This window comes from Protobothrops mucrosquamatus, unplaced genomic scaffold (genome assembly GCF_001527695.2).
Source record: "Protobothrops mucrosquamatus isolate PMUCROS unplaced genomic scaffold, P.Mucros_1.0 scaffold1765, whole genome shotgun sequence".
NCBI lineage: Eukaryota > Metazoa > Chordata > Lepidosauria > Squamata > Viperidae > Protobothrops > Protobothrops mucrosquamatus.
This window is the reverse complement of record NW_015387905.1, coordinates 32,663-50,493: the sequence shown is the minus strand read 5'-3', so window position 1 is coordinate 50,493 and position 17,831 is coordinate 32,663. Positions and strand designations below refer to the sequence as shown.

At 37.5% G+C, this 17,831-nt stretch overlaps 1 protein-coding gene across 1 annotated transcript; it reads right to left on the bottom strand.

The window, feature by feature from the left end:
• Positions 1–3,294: 3,294 nt before the first annotated feature.
• Positions 3,295–16,212, bottom strand: ANKRD40 (ankyrin repeat domain 40). Its single transcript, XM_015823088.1, has 5 exons — positions 15,990–16,212; positions 11,428–11,576; positions 9,718–10,188; positions 6,529–6,710; positions 3,295–3,441 (listed from the first exon to the last, which is right to left on the bottom strand). The coding sequence occupies exons 1-5, from the start codon at positions 16,121–16,123 to the stop codon at positions 3,295–3,297; spliced, it is 1,083 nt and encodes a 360-aa protein (XP_015678574.1). The 5' UTR covers positions 16,124–16,212.
• Between the last annotated feature and the right edge of the window lie 1,619 nt (positions 16,213–17,831).

Sequence of the window (17,831 nt, the reverse complement as noted above, 5' to 3'; positions counted from 1 at the left end):
AATATTGTTAGTTATCTTTAATTTAAGCAAACCATGTCTTCCTACTTTCTCTTAAAAATGTCTAGCCTACACTTCCATCATTAGAGCAATCCCAAAGGGAATCTGATACTTAAAATCAAAAACTGTTCATATAGACTGTTCATCAACTTTAAGTTGCCTACATAAAAGACCCCCTCAGATTTTAAAGATAAAATAAACCATCAAATTTTATCAATCACTGTGATTCATGCCATTTTGAAGTTCCATTTTGAGATGGGCAATAATTGGAAAAGCTGAAAATTCTGCATCCCCCACTTATAATTTTATCCAGCTTCTTAAGGGTTTGGGGGCAGTCTTAAGAATGAAAATGGGCTTCCTTATCTCATCCTTCAAAATACGAAGGAAGAAAAAACCTTGTCACTGAAGTGCAATCAGTTTGCTAAAAAGACCATGAGATTTCAGTGAGGGAGAAAGCAACATTCGGCCTATGGATTACCTACCTTTTAAAACCCAATCTTAAACAGATCATATGACCAACATGGATCGTTGAAGGTAAATGATAGATTTTCATCAATATGTTTGTCAAAAGCATGAGAGGAGGGAATGTAAGTGCAGAAATCAAGAACGGAATTCAACTTCTCTAAAAACCCTGCCCATGATAGGGAAAAGTCTTAAGCTACTGCTGGACAAGCTACCTTCTTTCTCCTCTAGCAAATCAAGCTGAATAATAAAGAGCCTCTTCATAATGAAATGGCAGACATTGAACACAGAGCACAGAATCATAGGGCTGTTAGGAACTTCAGAAGTCCTTCAAGTCCAAGAACCTGTTCAAACAGGAGACCTTATACCATCCTGGTCAAATAGTTGTCCAGTCTAATTTTGGAAACCTCCAGTGATGGAGCACCAATATATAAATTAGCTGTTTGAGAAAACATTGTACCTAAGTACACAGAAGAGCTCTCCTTTCCAGACTGTTCCTTATAGGATCCAAAAGGAAAAAAGTGACACTGAACACATTTTGACCCTGCAGGTTCCAAGAACTAATTCTATAAAATATGTTCAATCAGTTTTACTAGCAGGTTAAATTCAGGCAGAGGTAAACAAAAGCAATGACCACAGAACAGAGGGCTGTAGTCCCTATAGACCAGGGGTAGGCAACCTTGGCTCTTGCTGGCTCAGGAATTCTGGGAGTTGAGTCCACGAGTCATAAAAGAGCCAAGGTTGCCTACCCCTGCTATAGACCATCCAGCTCTCCACTTAATGGAAGAAACCTAGAGCCTCAAAGTTCTTTCTGGCTCTACTTCCCAAAACCAATGGGAGGGGGGGGATAGACAAGATCTAAGAATCTCTACCTTCTCCCCTCCAAGGCACTCTTCCTCCCCACTCCTTTTTAAGGTAGCATGGAGAGGATAGAAACTGGAAAACTGAGCACAAGCAGATGACCAAATTTAATCCTGCAGACCATACAGTGTAATTCTTCCTACTATGAAGACATGGATTGAATCAATTTTCCAAATTCATTACTTAAAGCCTGGCAAATATAATCACAATACAACACAAGACTTGGATTGGCAAGTCTGGCATTTGTTTTTTTTCACTGGGTATTCTAAAAGCCTATACAAGTTACTTTTTTCAGGTCTGTCTTAATTCTCTAGTACTGGGTCAGTCTTTCTTTTTTTTTTTCCAGAAACGAAGGGCTCAAATTTAGGTTCACGGCACTTGTACATACATTCCTGAATCTGTAAACAAGGAACACTGACATCTGGGTAAATGAAATTAGCAACTAAATACACCGGTTAAATCTAACTGCCCAGGCAGCTATATAGTCCATCTATATTATAGCATGTAGTCGTTGGACTACAAATAAATGAATTGATATCAATCCACTAGCTACACAGAATCCTAAAACTAGGTTAATAACTTATTCTTAATTGTAGTACTGTATCCCATGCTTTTTCATACTGTTTATTCTGGGATTTGGCATCAGAATATTGTTACAGAGCTTGAAATAGCAAGATGATGAAAAGTTTAGACATGCCTATATGAAATTGCAAGCAACACTGAAAAATGCATAGAAATTCCAAGATGTAATATTATTTATCTTGATATTAAAATACTTCTGCCATCTAAGATGCTACAAGCTTTCCTTTAAATAAATAACAGTTTTAAAGAACCTGAGGATAAATAGGATAAAAATTAGAGGCAGAAGAAACTTGTGCTAATGTCATCTCTGGAATCGGGCTACTGAGTAGACATCCTGATTGCTCCTCAGGAAAACTCTCAAGGTTAAATAGACAAAAGAAAAGAAAAGAAGGGAAATCAGTCCAAACAGTACCAAACATTCTGCATTATTTACTGCTAAGCAATTTTTGGTTAGACTCACACACACAGGGTTTTGGTTAGCACTATCTTTAAAGTAATACAGTAAAGTATATTTTCTAATATTTTATCTGAGCACCATTTCAAAGAAATCACAGCTGATTTAGCTCGTTGGCTAGATTTTTAAACCAGACAATGTGCTTCTTTCTGAAATACAAATTTTCCTAAGAACATTGGCAGCATCCCTTGTTGCAGTACATCAACAAATGGAAGGAACCACTTCTTTCATTTCCAAATTGTACAGCCTCTGTCTCTTACAGAAGCTCTTTGATGCTTTATCCCAGGCAGGAACAGTAAAGGTAGCAAAATTTCATAAACTCTGGGATCACAAAATTAGCTGCTCCTCTTGCAATCAGCAATGGCAGAACACATCCCACTTACATATTTGCAAGGCTCTGCTGCCAAAAATATGTAAATGTGCATTAGTGTGATTACCGTAAAATTAATCTTGATTCAATAGGCCAGTGTCCTGTCCCAAAGTCCACATCTCTCCTTGCTCCTTCCTGTAAAAGTATCCCAGTTTCTCAAGTTGCAAATTCAGATCTACTGAGACAACTGCATTTGAAATATCCTTTTACCAACATTAAATGCATTACATATTTAGTCTTTCAATGTACTGTGCCTCCTTTTTACTAGTTAGCAATTATTGGAACAATTAATTTATTTCCCTGAGAACTTTTGTTTTGTTGTACTCCAAGAAGAAACAATTTCATGGGTTAGGATATTCCACTTGTCAGTTTATGAAATGCAAGTATCATCACCTTTAGCATTTTAAATTAAAAACAAGTCCAACTGTTTCAACTGAGCTTGTTTTCAAAGATATACGCTCAGTTGCTTAATTATACTTTCCAAGGTAGAGTAGAAGTTAATAATATAGCCCTTAGAGAGTTCTAGGTTTAATAGTTAAAGGCTAGAATGAAACTTTTAATTCAATATTTAGTAAGTTAGTTTTGATGCCTTCTTGTTATAACAAGGCCTTTCAGTCAGTGTTGGTGCTACATTTTTAAACATAAAATCATTATTACTCATCATTAGAACAAGCTCCAGTTCTTGGAAATCTTGAAGTCTTGAGATGTCTTTGTCCTTAAAGAAATTAACACAGAAAATTAGAAGCAATGCTTAGAAGTCAGCACAAGGCACACAGTACCAAAACATTTGATCATTTTTTTCACGATCTGCTTGGCTGGAACAGATATTTTGCCCCTCTTTAAACTCTTTTAATTCCACGGTTGTTCCTAGTTATATTTTTAAATATACTTCTGTGTATTGAAGAGGATTAAATTTAATTGGAAAATTATAAATCTCTGGGAGTCTTGTTGGAGTGCAGCAATCTAGAGCAGTGGTTCTCAATCTTTTCTTCACCATGGACCCCCTTTAAATACCACGGATCCCAAAGACTTAAGATTTAAATCATAACATTTCTTCAGGCCCTCGTGGACTCTCTGTGACAACATTGTGGGCCCCCAGGGATCCATGGACCACAAGTTGAGAACCACTGATCTAGAAGAATATGAAATAAAATAATTAGAAAAACATTGACTGTTGCTTTCTTCTTTCTGTCCCCTTCTCTTTTTGCAAATCTGTGAACTAGGTTTTTCCAATTTTTAGGATATGTGCAGTTTGTAATAAGTTTTAGGTTCTTTATAATTACAAAGATTAGGTTGTTAGGAATTTTCACTTAGATCCTCCTGAAATCAATCTGAAAAAGTTAGTTGTGATTAAATGAATTTCTATAAAGTTTTCACCGAATTTAATTTGGAGTCAAACAAATGGCAAACTTAATCTATGCTATAAGTTTAATAGGAGTTGGAAAGAAATAACTGAAGCAAGATTTTGATGGTAAAGCATTGGAATGTAACCAAAAAAGGATAGTTATGCAGATATGCACTAGTTATCGTGAATGCCTTTGGGGCTCAGTTTCAGCTCTTTGATATGTTGTTCTTACAAGTTATGAGCTTTATATGGAAGTGGATGCTTGCAAAATCTAAAAACAGCCCTGTAAGTATCACCACGTAAAATAACTACTGAAGGACAACATTTCTTTAAAAGGTGGGTGTCCTGTGTATAGCTTAGTCTGCACTGAGTGCTGGACAGCGCAGAACAAACATTATTATTATTATTCACATGACAATTCTTCTCCCATGTCTGCTAATTTTGCAGCATTTGCACATGTCAGTCTATTTCTCTGGAAATAATTGCTCAGAATTTTCCTGCATACAGGTTGCAGCATTTAGCATATCCACAAATCCCTTACAGAGTTCACTGAAAATAAAACAGAGCTTGAGCAGAGCAAAATAATGTAATATTTATGCATAACAAATCCACTCATAAAAAAGGAATGTTTACTGAGACTGCATCCAAATCCTTCATCTTTTAGTCACTTTTATGGCAGAATTCCATTTCTAGACTTTATAAACTGAGGTTCTACGTATATCACAGTATTTTGGACACTGACATTTGGTATTATCACCAAACATTATGAACTCCAAAGTGACCAGTAATCGCTAAAGAAGAAATGAGGTTTATGAGTAATCCATTACATTGGTATTTAATTAATCCGTTTTTGTGTAGGAAATGCCTCACTATATGCAATTAATTATGCAATGTTTGACATACTGATTTGTTTCCCATGGCAAGAACTATATATAAAATTAACCTTAGGTTCCTTGTAATGACCAAGTGCAATATTATCTATTATTAAGACTGACAAAAAGACCAATAGAGCAGTGCCATACAATAGTTATTGGCTCGTGACCAGTTGTTTAATGACCATTCAGTCATGCCAGCTTCAGGACAGGTGGTTTGCTGTCCATAAAAGCATTCAGAATGGGTGCTTTACAGCTCGTAATATGTGATAATAATAATAATTGTAAAATGTCATGCCAGCCCCTCATCTCCATTACATAACCACATTTTGGATGCTCGGGCAACCTATTCACATGTACAACCAGTTGCCAAATGATCTGCAATTGTGATTGTCATTTTCAATCTTCTCTGCCAGAAAAACAATGGGGAAGTCAGCGGGGAAGATTGTGAGCAGAGGGGAAGAGTGGACTTGGGGTTCATTTCCCCAGCACGCCAAAGGATTAACACACCCCTCTGTGCAGGGGGGGGGAAGGTTCTTCTCAGGCACTGGAGGAACAGAGCTCAAATCTGGTGAAAATGCTAGCTAATGCCATTATTCTGGAAGACTCAGAAGGCTGAGGTTCACTAGCATTTCCCCTTCTGGAGGGAAGAAGGGCGAGAAGAGCATTCACCAAAGCACTTAGTAAATGTCAGCATTTTGAGCCTTCCAGAACAATGGCGGTCACCAGCATTTTTGCCAGATTTGAGGTCCATTCCTCCAGCAGACCAAGATTTCCTCAGGGAGGGGAGGCCCTTCATTCCAATGAAAGAATGGACTTTAAATCTGACAAAAATGCTAGTGAATGTGTTTCACTCGGAAGGCTCGGAAGGCTGGCATTCACTAGTGTTTTCCTCATCAGAGGGGAAAATATTAGCAAACGCCTTTGTTTGAAAAGCTCAGAAGGCTAACGTTTGCTAGCATCTTAACAAATGCCACCATCTTCACCCGTATGAACTTCTCATGGCCATTCCCCTGTGGAGCAGGAAGAGAGCCCAGGCATGAATGCCAGGGAGGCCGGGGCTCTCTCCTGGGCACTCTGCTTAACAACCTGCATGGTCACTTAATGGCCGCAACTGGGAGAGTCAGGGTTGTGTTTGCTGAACGAGGTGATCATATAGCATCCTACTCAACAATCAAATTCTGGGCCCAGTTGGGGTCGTAAGTGGAGGACTACTTGTACGCGATTACTGAAAAGATCGTCATAAATTATTTAGAGGGGCTTCCCCCCCACATAACGGAGGAATCAAAATACCATATAGACATTCAGCCTCACATATACAGTATATTCATTGTAGCCCTTAAATATATAACGAAGACTGCCAAATGAGATTCACTAAGTGAAATGCAGCTCTCCAGCTAGACATTTTGGCTGGACTGGCCAAATGCTTCTAGGTTTGTGCAATCCTCTTGAGATGTCAAAACCCAGGGAATTGTGAAACACTAAACAGACCACAGTGCATACCTGCTGGACTGGACTGCATTTGACTTAGAAAGTCATAAATTCTCCCAAGACACTCAGAACTAACTTGAAATAAACAATGTACCTTTCTTAATACAGTATTTGGAAGCTTCCTGATTTTCTCCACATGTTCGGGATTAACTCCCAATTCACAGCAGCTCACCCGGAGCAGTTCTTTGTACGTCAATTCTTGTCGATCCAATTCAATTTCAATGAAGTCATTCTCCTTCAGGGCACGATTCTGAATTCTGACCTTAAGTACCAATTCTAATTAAAATACCCAAATAAAAAGACAGTCATTAGTAGACGTGTAGCAGTTTCCTCAATCTTAATTCCATTTTAACAATTTCCCCTATTTATTCTGACCAGGACATGCCAGTGAGATTCCCAAAACAATCCTACACCATAGAAAGCAGGTAGTGAGAATTTGTGACGCTCTAATGAGCCCACCATCCCGCACTATGGGTTACATTGCGGATCAGCAAATCTGAAAAAAAAATCAGTTTCCCCACCTTGGAGTGGAGGGCAGAGGTTATATTTGTAGTACAGATAGTCCTCGACTTACAACAGTTCATTTAGTGAGTGTTCAAAGTTACAACAGCACTGAAAAAAGCAACATATGACCATTTTTCACACTTACAACAGTTGCAGCATCCCTGTGGTCACATGACCAAAATTTGGATACGTGACAACTGACTAAATATTTATGACGGCTGCAGTGTCCTGGGGTCATGTGAACAACTTCTGCGACCTCCTGACAGACAAAGTCAATGGGGAAGCCAGATTCACTTAGCCACCGTGTTACTAACTTAACAACTGCAATGATTCACTTAATAACTGTGGCTAGAAAGGTCGTAAAATGGGGCAAAACTCACTTAACAAATAATATCCATGGTGTAAAAGCAAGCATTGATCATGTTGTAAAAGTAAATCTGATTCTTTCAGTTGGCCCAGTTCATGGATTAACGTTTGATGGCTTATCGTGGGAGCAATGGGAGCCCACAACTCACAGAAGGAAATGTAGATCTTACACGGTAGTGCCTGACAAGCATAGGATCCTAATTCCTGTGGGGTGGGAAGTGGGGGGGTGAATCATTCCTTTGTTAGACTAATTCTGTTCTTAGTAGAAAAAAGGCTGCACTTCAGAAACATGACTCAAATTTAAACAGCAATAATAAAGACTTATGAGCTTTGCTCTTTGGAGAAATGGAAAATCATTGCAATGAATCATTGGCACATTGACAGCCTTCAATTTAGAAGTTGGCCATAAATGTTTTATTAAAAGCCCTGAAAATTCAGTTCCCACAGAGGATGATAGCTATCTTAAATGTGCAGCATTTAATACCAATGTCTTATCTATCAAATACACAATAGTGTAAGTAATTATCATCGATAACAAAAATCATGTCACATTTGTGTTCACGATTTTAGAATGGGCTTCTCAAAGAGGTTTAATTTTAGCTAAAACCTTTTTCAGTACTAGCTTTTTACAATATTGTATTGCTTGTATTATTTTTCTTTTAAAAAAAAAACCCCTGGATTTTAATCTTAGATTTTTAAATATTTTAATTACCGTAAACCTTGAAGCACACATAGAAAAAAGCAAGCTGAAATATTTTATAGACTAGATCCAATTTCCCGCCTTTGTCCCGGGCTACCTGTCAGGAGCAGATTTTAGATTAAGGATATTTAAAAGCAGTGAGCTGGATTCCTTGTTTCCTTTCTGCTATGGGATTCATAGATAACCTGTAGTGCAGCAATTAAAGAATTTCATTGTGACTGGGAAGGCCCAGGTTCAAATTACCCTTAGTGATATATATTCAATGGATGACTTGGGGTTAATCACTCCCTCTCAGTCCAAACTGCCTGGCAAAATCACTATTATAGGAATAAAATGCAGGGAGCTCCCCACAGTCGCTGCTATGACCTTTTGTAGGAGGTAAATGAAAAAATAAACTTTAAATAAATATAACCAAACTAGCTGTACCCAGCCACGTGTTGCTGTGGCTCAGTCTGGTAAAAGCGTGTGTTGCTTTTATGTTCAACAGATGGCGCTGTTTTTCAAAAAAAAGCATGTTTTTACCTGTCACAGGTGTGACATCTATATAATATAGGTATATAAAAACACGTGCGTATTCGAATGCAACGTTTTGTCAAAATTTCAAAGCAATCAGTGAAGAACTTTCAGAGATTTAAGATTTTGAACAAACGAACATTTACATTTTTATTTATATAGATATATTTCTACCTTCTATCAGGAATGCTTCCAGCAAAAATCACTGCTGCCATATTATTATTATTATTTTAAAAAAGCATGGTTCATTTTTTTTAATCAAAAACCAGTGGCATGCATTGAAATGACAAAAGCAATAAAATACAGAAAATAACACCCTATAAATACACTGATTAATTTGGGAGGTCCAGGATCAATTCTGATTAGTAGCTGAAGAGTGACTTCTCATGCTAAAAGTTTACATTAAAGCGCCAGGCAAAGTGTCTGAAAAAAATATTTCACAACACTAAGCAGCTGGTTTCCTGTGCACCAACCATGTACACCAGGCTAGGCTTGCAAAAAATATAGATCCTCTTTGAAGAGAAATGTTTATTAATACCTGTATGTGTCATAAAGCATTTCTTCTGAAGGTTTCCCACAGCCCTCTTATATAGAGCTGCTTATCTAACAAAAGAGACAGATACGAGTTCTGCAACTCTAAAGTAGCCATATCGCTCTATGGACACACATACACACACTTGAGCTAGTAGTATCACAGAAAAAAGATGTTCTGAGGAAGAGCCTGTGATCAATTTGCATGTACATTTAATATGACCCCTGAAAAAAATCTGAATGACAGATTCTGCTCACGTTTGCCTGTTCAGTGGGTTCCCAATCATGCAGACAGACCTCACATACATAAACTTTTTTTTTACTTTCTAAGCTCTTTCAAGCATCAAACGGAATATACACAGAAATGAGAATTAGAAGCTGTGTGCGCCACAATCCTTTTGCCTGCACATTCAGATCTATGTATGAGTCTATGAATAATTTTGAAGTGAATGTTTTCTCAGGATATCACAAAAAAAGGAACCAGAAACTCTACTGGATTTTACTTACAGTTACCTAAAAGATCTTATCCTAACTACAACAGCAGGCAAAAAAAGCGGCAAAAGTTCCAAGCGAAGAAATAAATTTTTTGTACAGTTTTGTGAAAATTGTGATAATGATGCATGTACTTAAGTTGTCTGGAAACCGCACAATTTCTCTACATAAGGTTACCTTGCATATTATTAAAGGGAATTGCTCCGGTAAAGAAGAAGGGCTGAAACGTTGGGACAGCTCCTGCGTAAGGGCCACTGGGTTTCTGGGTTTCTGGTTGTGTAGATCCAGCTGGGGAACAGTGTGTCCAGCTTGGAGGAATAGAGAGCTGATGAGCATGACCATTCTGAACAACGGGCTCCAGGCATTCTATAGCGATTGCTTTCGCCACGTCTCCATCACATCCTACAGAAGACTTTCCATGTTGCAATACTTCTGTGGCAGATGTCTGTGCTGGAGGCAGAGAAACTGGAGGGTCCATGTTGTGTTTTTGTAAAGAAGGAGAAAGTCTTCCATTCAAAGAGGAAGCTGAGGTGCTGGAAGTGCTGTTACTCATGGAGTTGTACACATAAGGAAAAGGCGGGTTAGATAAATAATTCGGGATAATTGGCAAGTCTTTCTTCACATCTAAAAGCTCATCAACATCTTCCACTACAGAAGAGAAAAAAAAGGAGGGTTGGTTACAATATGTACATAAAAATAGGTGCTATTTATGTTTAGCCACAAAGGTTATGCTACAATAACAATCCTTTTGAGAAAATAGGTATTAAATATACAGCACATATAATATACAGTATGTGTGTATGTAGTACTAGCCCTCGTTTTTAGCAAATTAAAATTCAACAGTCCATATCTGATTTTTTTATTATTAAACCTGTGAAAGGTTCACATACAGGAAGTCCTCAACTTATGATCACAATTGAGCCCAAAATTTCCGTTGCTAAGCAAGATAGTTGTTAAGTGAATATTGCCCTATTTTATAACCTTTCTTGCCATAGTTAAGTGAATCACTGCAGTTAACTTGTTAAGGGAATGTGGCTTCCCCGTTGACTTTGTCAGAAGGTCACAAAAGGTGATCATATCACCTCATTGTAAATACTGTACATATCAGTTGCCATACATCAGGGGTCTTCAAACTTGGCCCTTTTATGACTTGTGGACTTCAACAGCCAGCGTGGCTGGCTGAGGAATTCTGGGAGTTGAAGTCCACAAGTCATAAAAGGGCCAAGTTTGAAGATCCCTGCCATATATCCAAATTTTGATCGTACAATAGTGGGGAGGCTACAATGGTCGTATGAAAATAATTATAAGTTACTTTTTCAGTGCCATTATAACTTTGAACAGTCACTAAATGAATGGTTGTAAGTTGAGGACTACCTGTAGTCACATTACTAATAATTCTAATTCAAGGTCACAAAATAAAAAGTCCACAAGGGAACCCATAGGGCAGTGATGGCGAACTTTTTAGAGACCGAGTGCCCAAACTGCAACCCAAAACCCACTTATGCATCGTTGGGTGCTGGGTGGGTGTGGCCCATTGGGTGGGCGTGGCTGCGGTGGTAACGGCAGACTGGATGGGTCTAAAAAGTTCAATCAATCAATTCCAACTTTGCAAGATCTTTTTTTTCCCCGCAAGAAGTTGAAATTGATTGATTGATTGAACCTTTTTTTTTTTTGCACACAGCGGTGGAGGCCTAAAGTGAAAAGGTTTTATAAAACCCAGCTGAAGGCCTAGGACTGGGGCGACAGTGCGCATGCCCACAGAGAGGGCTCTGAGAGCCGCTTCTGGCACCCGTGCCATAGGTTCGCCACCACTGCCATTCAAACCATCTCCTTGGCATTCTAATTTTCTATAATACATATGAACTGTCAAATTATACAGTATTTTACCTCCCAGCATCTTCCTAATTTCCCTTTTGGATGTTAACTGGAGTGCTTTTTCTTCTTTAATAGTGAGAATGTCTTTATCTGCACCAGCCTCTAGAAGGTATGCCACCACCAGGGCATGGTTTCGTTTACAGGCCCAGTGCAAGCAAGTCCTGTACAAGAAAAAGATACAGACTTATTGAGAAGCTTTATTAAGGGGAAAGGGAAGGATGACCACTTCCCTTCCACTAAGCAATTGTGTCACAATTTAGATATCCTTATGGTGACACCTACTGGACAACCCTCAGAAAACAAAAAGACGATGCTAGAAATGTCATGCTTTCATCTTAGGTCTTCAAGTAGCCAGAATAATATATTTTAAGTTTTCCGATATCTGAGGCACACACTCCTCATTTTCATTTTGCACACTTCACCCCAGAAGGTTTGTCTTTATCAAACAGTTCAGTTCAAAATGTGAAACTTTCACGTGTAAAATTATATTTTGCCAATAAAACTCTTTAATTGGTCAAGATGCAAATTTTTTTTCAGAATATTTTCCTCACTGCAAATCAATCATTCTCAGTTCAACAATCTCAAATTATGTTGATAGCAAAATCTATACTGCTGGGGGAAATTCCTTTTCCCAATTTATAATATTTGAGCTAACTGCTAATACATATGCTAGTCTTATATCAAAATGTTTTGAAGTAAAATGACTTTCTTTCAGCATTCTCTTTCCTTAATCTTTTTTCTAAAAGTATTTGGATTTAGAGATTCTTCCATGAAAACCAGTACCTTGCTGGTGGACACAGAGTCTATTTTAGCTAGACCAGGTATAGGGAACTTTGGCTCTTCTATGACTTGTGGACTTCAATACCCAGAATTCCTGAACCAGCCATGCTGACTCAGGAATTCTGGAAGTCCACAAGTCATAAAAGAGCCAAGGTTCCCTACCCCTGAGCTAGACAATAGTTTGGAAACAAAAGGACTAAAGAAATTACAATTTCTGTCAGCCTAATGCAACAATCCCTCCAGCAACTTTGTTCCCTTTCAATCAGCCTCCACCAAATACAAATAATTCTAATAGAAGGAAATATCTGTAGCTCAGGATTGGATTGTGGGGTCCTTGGTGATCTCTGAGCTTAGTTGTTTGCTTGCAGACATTTCATTACCCAACCAGGTAACATGATCAGTGCTGGCGTCTGTGAGGTTTGTATCCTGTTTATATGCAGTACATATAGTACATATAGCCTTGTGGTTCTAATACTATTTTGGTTGTTTCTGATCTGCTCTTGATGTACGGTAGTGTTATCCTTTTCATAGTGGTGTTAATTGCACTATAGCGGGTTGAGTGGTCAGGCACTTTTTGATAAAGTTGTTTGGGTATCCATTTTGTTGGAAGATTTGCTTGCGGGCTGTTTCCTTTTTGGGGGGGTGTTATGGGATGCTGCAGTGCATTTGTACTAATTTAAATAATGTTCTCACTGGAGAAGAGCCTAATGCTGGGAAAGATTGAGGGCAATAGGAGAAGGGGAAAACAAAGAATGAGGTGGCTGGATGGAATCACTGAAGCAATAGGAGTGAGCTTAAATGGACTCCAGAAGATGGTAGAGGACAGGAAGGCCTGGAGGAACGTTGTCCATGGGGTCGCGATGGTTCGGACACGACTTCGCAACTAACAAAAACAACAAAATAATGTTCTTACACAGCTCCTCCTGTGGGAAATTTGGCTGTTACTTTGGAAATGGAGCATTTAGTTAGTGTGGGAGGTTTTTTTTTTATAGCCTTGCATTTCTAATTTGCCATTATTTCCTCTGCTGATGACAATACCCAGAAAGGGCAGAGTATTATTGTTTTCTTTTTTTCTTCTGAATATTATTCCCCTGATGATATTTTTTCATGTGTCTTCTCTAGTTGTTCCTTTATTATATGACAAAGGTGTTGTTTACATACCAGAGCCATACTTTTGGTTGTATGTGTGAGAGTTCTAGAGTTTCTAGATGTCGCATTGCAGTCTCTGCTATAAGTCCTGAGAGTGGTGATTCCAAGGGTGTTCCTCTGATTTGTTGGCATATTTTTCTATCAAACTGAAATTAAGTTAGTGAGGTCCATGATTCTAGGTATTTAACTCTTGTTGTATTTGTCTAGGTGTGTTGTGTAGTAGTGCTGCCATGAATATTTTCTCTAATTCTGGATCTATGAGTGTAAAGAACGCTGTGACATAAAAAACGTAACTTCAATTTCTATTTTTAGGTCTTTGATTTTCTAGAGGCACTGTAGTGAGAAGTTAATAGAACAGGGGTGTCAAACTGCCCGCCCGCAAGCTGGATCTGTCACGCTGAAACCACGCCCACCCCATTGCCGGCAATGGGGGGGAAATCGTGATACATCACAACACGTCCCGTGACGTTGCAAGTTTGACACCCCTGTAATAGAATATCTGTTCCCCTCTGTGGGATGTCTAAGCTCTTTAGTAAGTTCCTTGGCTATGGTGTATGTTGGGGAGCCTGGTAACAATACAACTGGGCAAAAAGGCATATCAGTCTTGTGTATTTTTGTATGTCCATAAAAGAGTGGAAGGATAGGTCCATTGCTTTTCTTCTGCTACTGTTCTTCTTTTCACATATGGCCTTTGAGAAAACTGTGAGCATCCTAGATCAAGCTAAATCCAAAATAAATCAACCATATTTACACATCATTCAAAAGAAACAATAAAGCAGCTAAGAAGAAAAAAAACAGAACACGTCATCTTCAGCAGCCAACACCTACATAAGCAGAAATTAACACCAAACAAGCAAACAGAAAATAATATTCTAATCAAAGAATTACCAAACAGAAAATCACACCCCCACCAAACCTGGCAGAGCAAGTTTACTGTGTATAAACAGAGAGCAAACCCACACTCAGTTGCAGATGTTATCCAGTTGGTTTATGAAACCTCTGCAAGCATACAACCAAGCTCAGAGAGCAGAAATAATTATGCTAGAGCTGGCTGATGTAGCTGGTGAAATGGAACCACTGAGCTGAGATACAGCAGAATGATCTTCTCTAATGTTATCACCCTGTTATCCTGAAAAAATATTTCTTTCTGTACTATTTGCACCCTTCCTCTCCTCTGAAAGCTATGGCACATATATTCAACAAAATTCATAGCGCCAAATGTCAGCCAGGGAGTGAACTTGCTAAACAAACAGGTATTTGAATGTAATTATTTCTGCTTAAAACTGAACCCTTTTTCTTGTTTACAATTACTATATCTAGAAAGTATTTTTCCTATTCAGCAAGAAAATGGTAAAATTTAACCTAACACTGTATATAAAATTTACAAATATAAAGCTACTGTTATTATTGTTATTACTGTTTAATAGCAATAGGGTTTCCTTTGAGACTACCACAAATTTACATCAACTTTCTTAAAACACTAGATAAAACCATAAATGTCTAATTAATTCTGTGTTTTGTAAGGAATGTGCAGTGTTATCCTGTAAATTATTAACAATTTCATATCAGAATTATTGTGTAAGGATCTCACGAGCTAATAACAGAACAGTATAAGGGAAGAAAATGATTAGCAGCAAGATGGATGAACTTGATTTCAGTGGCCATGGGTATACTGTTGGAACATCTAAAGGGCCAAGTTGGGAACAGATCATCCTGGAAGACTATTGATACAGATGCTAAAAGTTGATTTGATGGCACATAATCAATTTATAAACAATTATTTAATCTCTCAAAAACTTTTCCAACACTTTTGATGTGATCAAAATTATCTCAGAATGTTTTGTAATATGTACAAATCTTTTTATTTATTCCTTCCATTTCCACAACTATTTGGCAATACGTTACTAACAGAGAATATTCTGAAATCAGCTCTCCATATTACATTACAAAGCTGTCACAACTTTTGCAATGTATTAATTATATAAAGGACACACTGACCGAATATATACAGCAAAAATAGATATTATCTTTACATTTTCTAGCATCAAGATATTAAAATCACCAGAATATCAGATTCACCCATAAAACCTAACAACAGAAATCCTAACAGATTTAACTTTTAAAGTTTAGATTTGTTCTGTAATTCTAGATCTTCTGAAACATATCAGGCACTTCTAAAAAGCTTGAAAATAATTTTAAAAGCAATAAAATAAACCAGAAAATATATTTTAAAATTTCCAACAATTACTTCATAGTTTTTTCCCATAACTATGAAAATATATAAATGATTGGATCTTTGGTATTACTCTTATTTTGTAATATTATTAATACCATATTATTCTTATATGGTAATATAGGATTACAACCAAATGTAAGAAACCAACTTAAATAGAATAAATTAAAAGAATACTTAAATGTAATATGCCAAGTTTATAAACCAGCAAAAGGCTTAATCATTTTTCCCAAGTTATGCATATTTAATACGGCAAAGCTGAGAAATAATAAAAATAATTTATTTTTAACAACCGAAACTAATTGAACAAAAATACTGCCGAAATGCGTTTTCTAAAGCAAGATTACTATAACAATGTTTTAAAAGACATGAACCGGAAACTTGTCAAGTAATTTACTTGCCAAATACTTACCAGCCGTTGATTTCATTCTGAGAGTTCACACTCACTCCAAAATCCACCAATCGCTGAACTTCCTCAATATCTCCCAAAGCAGCAGCTTCTCTCAGTCTCTCTTGTAGCTCTTTTTCCTCTACTGCAGAAGTCATGTTATGAAATTCTCTCCACAGTCAACTTTAGGATTATCAAATGCCTGCCTACCTACTGTAGATGATGGATCATTTTATCACGCTAGTGAATCAGAGGCCGACAGAATCCATCAGTCCTCTAAAAAAGAAGATCCACGTTTTATTCTTTTAATCATAAGCGCGCCGGAAATTCTTTTCTATCTACTGCTCATAAATCAGTCTGACACTTATGCAGGCCATTTTCCCTAATTGCATAGTTAGAGTAAATCTCGGTCGTTTCTGCTTCCGTTTTCTCTGGGGGACTCTATTAAATGAGACAACAGTGACCTGCACATTTCGTTCCCACCACTCGTCCGACGCATAGACCGTCGACGCACAGCAAAAGGGGGGGGGGGGGAAGGAAAGAAAATAGTTTCATTCTCCATTTGATAAACCGAATGACTGTTTAAAATATATCCACTTTGCCACAATCAAACCTCTATACTATTGGCAAAGGAGCTTTTGCAATCTGCATTTGGGCTTTTACTGAGACAGTAAATTGCTCGGCAGCTTCCATTTGATCTGCCTCAAACTGCTTCGAGCAGTCTTAAATTGATATCGTGCAGGCTGAAATGTAAAATAGACCGAATAAATTAACAGAAAGCCACCTCTTTTAAAACAGTGTGGTAAGCTTAAAAATACGTTTCCACCAACATATTGTACTGTAGCGAGTCTTTCCAGGATTGTTTCATCTTGGTGCTTCTTATTGCAATCAATAGAAAGAAGGATGCTGCGGCTCACAAAAGTTTATGCTTTTGTTAGTCTAAAAGGGTGCTACCGTGTTTCTTTGGACTTTTGCAAGCAGCACAATGTCCAATTCCCCTCTTTATATAGATTTCTTAATGTTTTTGTTAATTGTTAGTTGTAGATACTCCAATCTAATTTTAAATATGTATCTCAACAATTAGCAATTTGCACATTCAATTTTTCGGTTTTTCAGAAAAGGATCTCCCAATTTTATTGCCATTGCAACTCCAGAGCAGAATAATTTTAGTTCTTAATAACCTTTTCAAGAAATTATGTGAAACAAGTACAAGGAGTACAAGTGACTGAGGTGTAATGATAGATTTTAGTCTTTTGGTACAACATTTAACAGTGTTTCTCAAACCTGCGTAAATTACCCAAAATTGTGAAAAATAGTTTTTCTTTGCATTATAACGCACAAACCAATTACCCAATCACAACACAGGTATTTAAATAATGACTTTATGATAAGCAGTTTTGAGTAATGAAGGAAAGTTTGAGAAGCATTAAGCTAACACTTACTGTATAGTGAAGATGCAGTTTTCATAGCATTCCCAAGCAATACAGGGACAGGACAGGACAGGAAGCAGTTTCTTGACAAAGTAGAGGGATGGGCATTAAAACTTTCTGTTTTTGAAAAGTATTTTCCCTATTATGGAAAATTAAGTGTGCTTACTACCATATTTACTCAAAAGTAAATTCTATGGAATTCAGTGACATTATGGTATTTAGGACTTACAGCCTGCATCTAAAATGTACTTCTCTTGAGACAAACTCTAGCAGTTCCAAACCAAAAACAAATTGCAAATTGTATTATTTCCTTCTTAATAAGGGAAAACACAAGACAAAAGCCTCGAAAATGGAAGGCAGTGAAATCTGTACCACTGTAAAGAATCATGAACAAGACAGGGCAATCACATAGTTCTTTAGATGTGAGGGTCACTAA